At 29.7% G+C, this 6,591-nt stretch overlaps 1 protein-coding gene across 1 annotated transcript; it reads left to right on the forward strand.

The window, feature by feature from the left end:
* The first annotated feature begins 393 nt into the window (after positions 1-393).
* LOC129958792 (uncharacterized) lies at positions 394-6,046 on the forward strand. Its single transcript, XM_056071468.1, has 3 exons — positions 394-532; positions 3,739-4,460; positions 5,662-6,046. Exons 2-3 carry the CDS (start codon positions 3,745-3,747, stop codon positions 5,855-5,857), a joined length of 912 nt encoding a protein of 303 aa, XP_055927443.1. The 5' UTR covers positions 394-532; positions 3,739-3,744; the 3' UTR covers positions 5,858-6,046.
* Positions 6,047-6,591: the final 545 nt, after the last annotated feature.

A 6,591-nucleotide genomic window follows, 5' to 3' on the forward strand; every position in this document is an offset into this window, starting at 1 on the left:
TAGAGTTTACTTTGGAACATCGTATATATCCTGCTCCGGGCTACCAATTTGAATGCTCCTCAAATAAGAGTAAAATTTAAGCGAAACCCATTTATAGGTGTTCATCTCTCATCTTTTTCACGCTTGAACAACTCGACGAAGTAAACATTGAGTGCCGATGATTCTGTATTCATCCATAGCAACGAAATGAACCATGTACTCAGTGATTGACCTAACACAGTCTTCGCTTCACTTCTCACGGGGCAACACCACCAACCACTACTTACTTCCTGACCGGAGGTAGCAAATTCCACTTTTTTTATCTTCTTTAATTCCAACCAACACGTGCTTCGTTAACGGTTAGGGAACTTGGTGACCTCACTTCATGCCCCCTAAGATGCACCCCCTCCCCTACCTTACTGTCAACCGCCTATAAGAAGTAAGGTCAGCTCTGGAGACGACTTCAGCTCAATCTGTTTTTAGTGCCAGACTCAGATTTTTGTTCCTCTCCCAATTGGATATACTGGCCCTGTGAGGTCTGCTGATAACTCAGGTTAGTTTCGTTTTCTCCATCCAAATAACTCGTTTTTCCTTCTTTCTTCACTAAAGCGTTTGAAAACAACCAATATTCATTTATGTTCAGCGAATAGCTCTCCTGTTTATTATTACTACAGAGAAACGGTGTTTGGTTTTGTGCATTTTTTGCCATGCTTCATTACCGTAATTGCCATCGAATGTCTAAACTGAATTTTTTTCGGGATATGTTTCTATTTCCTGCTCTTTTTCGAGGAAGAAGGAATTGAAAAATAAAATAATTTCTTCAATTTAGATTTCAAAACATTCTTCTTAATTTGGCATTCTTCTCATGGTTTGTGTTATATTTTTGCGCTGAGCTCAGAAAGACAACGTGATATGCAGCCTTAATCCCAATTACAGAGTTCTTTTTTTTTTATTTGGATTTTTCTATGTCAACTTTAATCTGATGTTAATGTCAGAAAAGTATTTAAATCCTATAAAATTTTAGAGTCTGTAGTGAATACTAATGATGATTATACTCCACTAGCACTCTTATTAATATATTAATTTATCGCTTTATTTTTGGTTCGTTAGTATTTTCTTGAAAACTAGAACAAAAAATTTTGCTTTTTCGCTTTAATTTCATCCATTCCGGCACGTTTTCATAACGAGTTTTTTTTTTTTTTTTTAAATCAAAAATAGAAATTTAGTTTTTTTGTCCTATATAAAACCTAAGGTTTTATTCGTGTAGAAGTATTTGGCATGATATATAATTCAATTTAAGATCCATGCATTTTGTGAAATATTGCCATTATTGTTTACAATAATGAAAGAATATTAATATAAGTTATATACTTAAAAAAATGTCTCATACAATTAGGAAAATTACTGAAATGAATTTGCAACATTTTTTTAAATCAATATATTTTGATGACATTTTTTTTAAGTTTAAATATAATTAAATTTGTTGAAAGTGCTTTCAGATTCTTCTCGATAACTTTCACTGTTTTTCAAAAATGAATTATCTTTTCTAAATGTGTTTGCATTTCTTATGTTGCTGCATTAGAATTACTTATAAAAAAGTGTGACATGGGCAGCATTCATTCATTATAACTAAATCTTTACGTTTGCTCTTGCTAACTGACTATGATTATTGCTATGTTATTTTCACCTTGATTCTTATAATGTAGGTTTTCTTTCCCATACACCTCTTTTTCTTCGTTTAAGCATTAAATTCAAAATTTTTAGTTGATTATACTGGGCAAATTTATTTCCAAAAAATTTAGTGGTAAAATGCCTTCATAAAAAGAAATAAATAAATGTGTTATTTAAAGGGAAATGTGAGCAGTAAATAACAAAATATAATAACTTTTTAATGATCAGTGCCGAAAAATATTTTATTATATAACATTTGTAACAAAGGGATTTAGCTTCTTTTCTTGATTTTGGTTTGTGTCAATCGATTTCCAGATTAAGAGAAGGAGAAAAAAATTATTAAGTTTTACTTATAAACTCACAATACCTCAAAGGTAATTTGGAGTTTTTTTAATACTTGTAACAAATTGAGAAAAGATTTATTAAACCTATGATAATAAACATTAAATGGAATAAAATACAATTTCTTTATTATTTCAAAATTATTATTGTCAAATTTATTTAGTTACTTGTAAAAATAACAGATTAAAATAAATTCACTAATACTGTTCAGCATTCAATGAAACTGTCATCATCTCACTAAGAACGCAGTATAAAAAATGTTAGTTAAGTACACTTCAAGGCGAGTTGGCAATATAGCCTTCCATTATCTTACAAACTTCTCTCTCATAGGGTTTAATCAAATATAACCCAATTCCCAAGAGTTCCACACACATACTCCAATCTTCTTCTAAGAAGATGAGATGAGCTCTCTTCTAATCGAAATAATGCTTAACTTTCTTATTCTTCATCCTGGGGAGCAGTTACCTTAATTGCGAATTTCCCCTTCAATTAATACCCATTGAGATAATTCCAATTTTCCAGAAGATTCATCACTCCTGAGTAGCTCGCTTCTCAGAGTAATCATTTTATTTCTAATTGATTACACAGCACCTGAAAGTGTCAGCGCTAGGCTGGGATGATTGTGAGAAGTACTCTTGCTTCGTTAGTCCTGTGCCTTTTGTTTATAATACCCAGCAAAAAGAGGATCAACGAATTGTGGCTGGATAAAGGAGAATGGGATTCATTAAGGTTTCTTTGATTAGATCTTGATTCCATAAGCAGACAGTGGGTTTAAATTAAATGTTCAAAATGTTTGCTCATACTTGATTGCTTCTTAACGAAGTAATGATTATCAAGTCAATGAAGCTTATGTTTTAAATGCTGTTTGCGATTAAATGGAGAGAATTATCTTTGATCATAAACTGTAACATTATTATTTTATTATATTAATAAGCAGGCGTAACTTATTCTAATAAGAATGTTTCTGCAGCCTTTTGCACATACTTTGGTAAATCGATTAGGGAATTACTGTAATTTATGCATCTATTAAATATACAGTTTTTTCGGGAAGATTAGTTAAAAATTGAATTTTTTTTTTATTTTATTAGCTTGAAACAAATTAATTTCTGAGCAATATAAGAGAAAAAAAATTCCATAAAATGATTTGGGTTCTAAATAGTTGCTATACTTACAGGAAAACTCTGTATCCTTTAAAACTCTAAGCTAGTTATAATGATACGAACCGTAATTTTGGAAATAAATCAATCGATTTGCTTCTTTATTGCTATAAATTTTGATTTTATTGTTTAACATACTACCACCTACGAAATATATTTTGCATATTATTCTTCAAATATATCCAGTATCGAAACATTTAAAATGCTAGCGTGGCATTTTAATGCTTCAAATTGTCACCTTTCAAATGTAATTGATGCATTTATCCATCAACTTTTGAAACACAATAATGTATTTTTACATAACAAAAGATAAATTAATTTTCAATATAACATATAACAAAGCTGCAACTGATATATTTAATTTCTACACCTACTGATTCAAAATAACAAAGTGGAAACAGATTTCTTTGTGTTAGAGATCAAATTAAATCGGGAGAGTCAAAAGTGAAATGTAATCGAATCATATGGAATAATTATTACAACTAACAAGTATATTAGCAAAATTTTACAAATTTTGATAACGTAACAAAAAATTCACTGCATCACGAAAGTATGCTTCATGAATGAAAATCTCATTTTAATTTTTCAGATAAACATGGCATTATTGAAGCCTGCAGTGGGATTCTTGCTACTACTTGTAGTACTCAGCTGCTCTGCCGTAGAAGAAAAGGCTGAAAGCCATGTAAATGAGCAGCCAGTAAAGACTGAAGAAAATAAAAAAGAAACAGTAGAGGTACAAAAATCCACTGAAAAAGTGCCCGAAACCACTGTTGCTCCGAAGACTGAACATCACTCAGAAGATGTAAAACCTGAAGTTGAAATTCATGAAGTACATCCATCAGAACAACCAACCCATTCAGAGCATCCACATGCAGCTGATACCTCAGTTGGACGTCAGTTCCATCCAATGTACCAACCTATGTTCCCTCAGCCATCTGGTTTCAATATGATCCGACGCCAGTTTGGAGGTGGCATGGAATTGCTTGGAGATATTGTTGTCATGGGTATGATTGGTTTACCAATTTTAGGACTTCTTACTGTAGGATCTTCATCAATTGCCAATTTCTTGGGCTTTGGATCCAGCGGTTCTTCAAAATCATCATCAAAACGAACCAGAAGAAGCTTGAAAGAGAAGGCTGCTGGTGCTGTTGAATATGCCAAGACATTATGGGATGTGATGGAACAACTTGAAAAGGCTTTTGAGCGATATGATCTGTATCAAGCTGAATGCCGACTTCGAGCAGTCTGTGAAGCTCATCAGAAAGTACCAAGGATGGGAGCATGGGGACAGACTATTCTTAACCTCATGAGGTATGTAATAAAAAAAATTTCCTCAATGCTTTATATTGGCAATGTTATGGAACGAAGTTATTGAAAAAAAAGAATTTTAATATATTATGTTAATGGTATTATGAATATCCCACACATTTCTTCAAAAATGAATGCTTTAATATTAGTAATTCATTCCTTTTAACATTTGAAGGAACATAAAATATTAAGTAGAGATGCCATTTAAGTTGATTTTTCGGAGAGTTTATTCCTTAAACATCCTTACTTTTATATCATCCTTATTTTCACTAGATACTATGATACCAATTTAAATTTCATTCCCATTAAGTGAACAAAGTTAAAAATTACAATGTCTTTTGCAGCACTTGGTGCAATTTGAAAGTGAAATTTTAATGTTACAAATAAACAAAATACGGCATTAGGACTTTATGTAAGAAAATGGTATTTTTTAGTCTTTTACGATTAGTAAATTTATAGGGCAATGAAAATAACTAATGAACAATAAGTTGAAATCAATAAAAAATTGGGTTCTTTTCAACAAATTCTTGGTTTAATGTACAAAAATTAAATATTGGAAACATTAAATCATTTTCGCTTTTTCAGTCATTACGTATAATCTTAACAATTTAGATACAATTTCTTATTGGCATGCAAAGTGAAAAAAAAATGTTTCATTGTTTTTCCTCTAAAATTTAGAAACAAATACTTTTGATAACATTTCTGTGCAAGATTTCGCACATAAATATCCTTATAGCAAACAAAATTCATTAAGTCAGTCAAATGAGAGTTGAAAAGAATCAAACTATATTAGAAAATATAGTATTTACAAAAAATGGTTAAATCCTTTGCATATTTATTAAAACGTTTCATTTCTAATCAATGGCTTCACAAATAGAACAGAAATCCACAGAAAAGGGTAGAACGTGGAGATATCTTTTCTGAGGTCTTTATTTTCAATAGCTTCTAGGAAGGAAACTTTTTTCTAAAATGACAAGAAAAGCATTTTTGTCATTTATTTCAGTACATGGTTGTTCCAAACTATACACATGTTTCCGAATTTTTTTTTCGGTAGTATTTAAATTTATGAATTTGTAACTTCATTATATTGATTGATATTAATGAAGGATTAATACACTTTTCACCTGAAAAAAAAATAATTTTAAAAATTAAAAAAAATTTAATAATTTTTTTCAAGTTTTCTAATGGATAGTTTTCTTTTCAGGAAGCAAAAAGAGCTTGAAAGCAGAGAAATCCTTCCTGTGTCCCGATTCTTGTTTTCCAATTATGCAGAGGCCTCTCAAGCTGGTTCCAGAGGAGAAGACTGTACTCAGTTATATACAGGATGCCCTCATCACTTATCGTATTACATAAGTGCTAAAGAAGATGAAGTTGAAAACGAAGTTGAAATTGGAATGTGAAACCGCTTTTTTCAATGAAATATCAAGTTATTTGAATAGCATTGTTCCTTTATCATGTTATTTATTCATCATTTCCCGCATTTTCGATTCCTTGAATGGCATTTCTTAATCAACCACCGTCCTCTTATATGTTTTTGTGTAAAATTCTTTTGAAATGGTTTTTTTTTTCAATAAATATTGTTATTAGTAGATTTATTTTTCTTTATTTCTAAACAAAAATTACATACAAAAAGAAAAGAGTATCATAAAATTTTGAATCTTTTAATACTTCATGATGCTGATGATGAAAGAATTCGAAACAATAATTTGTAAAAATAGCATAGATTTATGAACAGCTGACATGTAAGAAAATTTTCTTAAAATATTTAATATTTAGGTAAATATTGCTAAGAAAATCATAAATTTTTAAATAAATTTGCCAAAATAGTAGTTGCATCGAAAATCGTAAAAATGTTAATATTATAGCGAAAAGTAGTCTTAGAAAACTTTAAGATATCCTACTATGTTTTTTTTTTTTTTTTTTTTTTTTTGAATAATGATTGATATTTGAAGCAATATTTTTCTGTTCTCAAATGTCATTTATGTAAAAACTTAATATATCGTACAAAAATGTTTTATAATTTAATTAATTATTTTTAAATATTTCGTTTTATTTAATAATTTAATTTTAGTTTAATTTAATTTTTAAATATTTGTGAAATTTAATTTTAACTCAACTTTTTAATTTAAATTAA

Source organism: Argiope bruennichi, chromosome X1 (assembly GCF_947563725.1).
Source record: "Argiope bruennichi chromosome X1, qqArgBrue1.1, whole genome shotgun sequence".
Taxonomy (NCBI): Eukaryota; Metazoa; Arthropoda; class Arachnida; order Araneae; family Araneidae; genus Argiope; species Argiope bruennichi.

Coding starts and splice junctions, on each gene's coding strand:
- LOC129958792 (XM_056071468.1), top strand. CDS start 3,745: ATGGCATTATTGAAGCCTGCAGTGGGATTCTTGCTACTACTTGTAGTA. Junction 4,461..5,661: donor ACTATTCTTAACCTCATGAG/GTATGTAATAAA, acceptor TTTTCTTTTCAG/GAAGCAAAAAGAGCTTGAAA.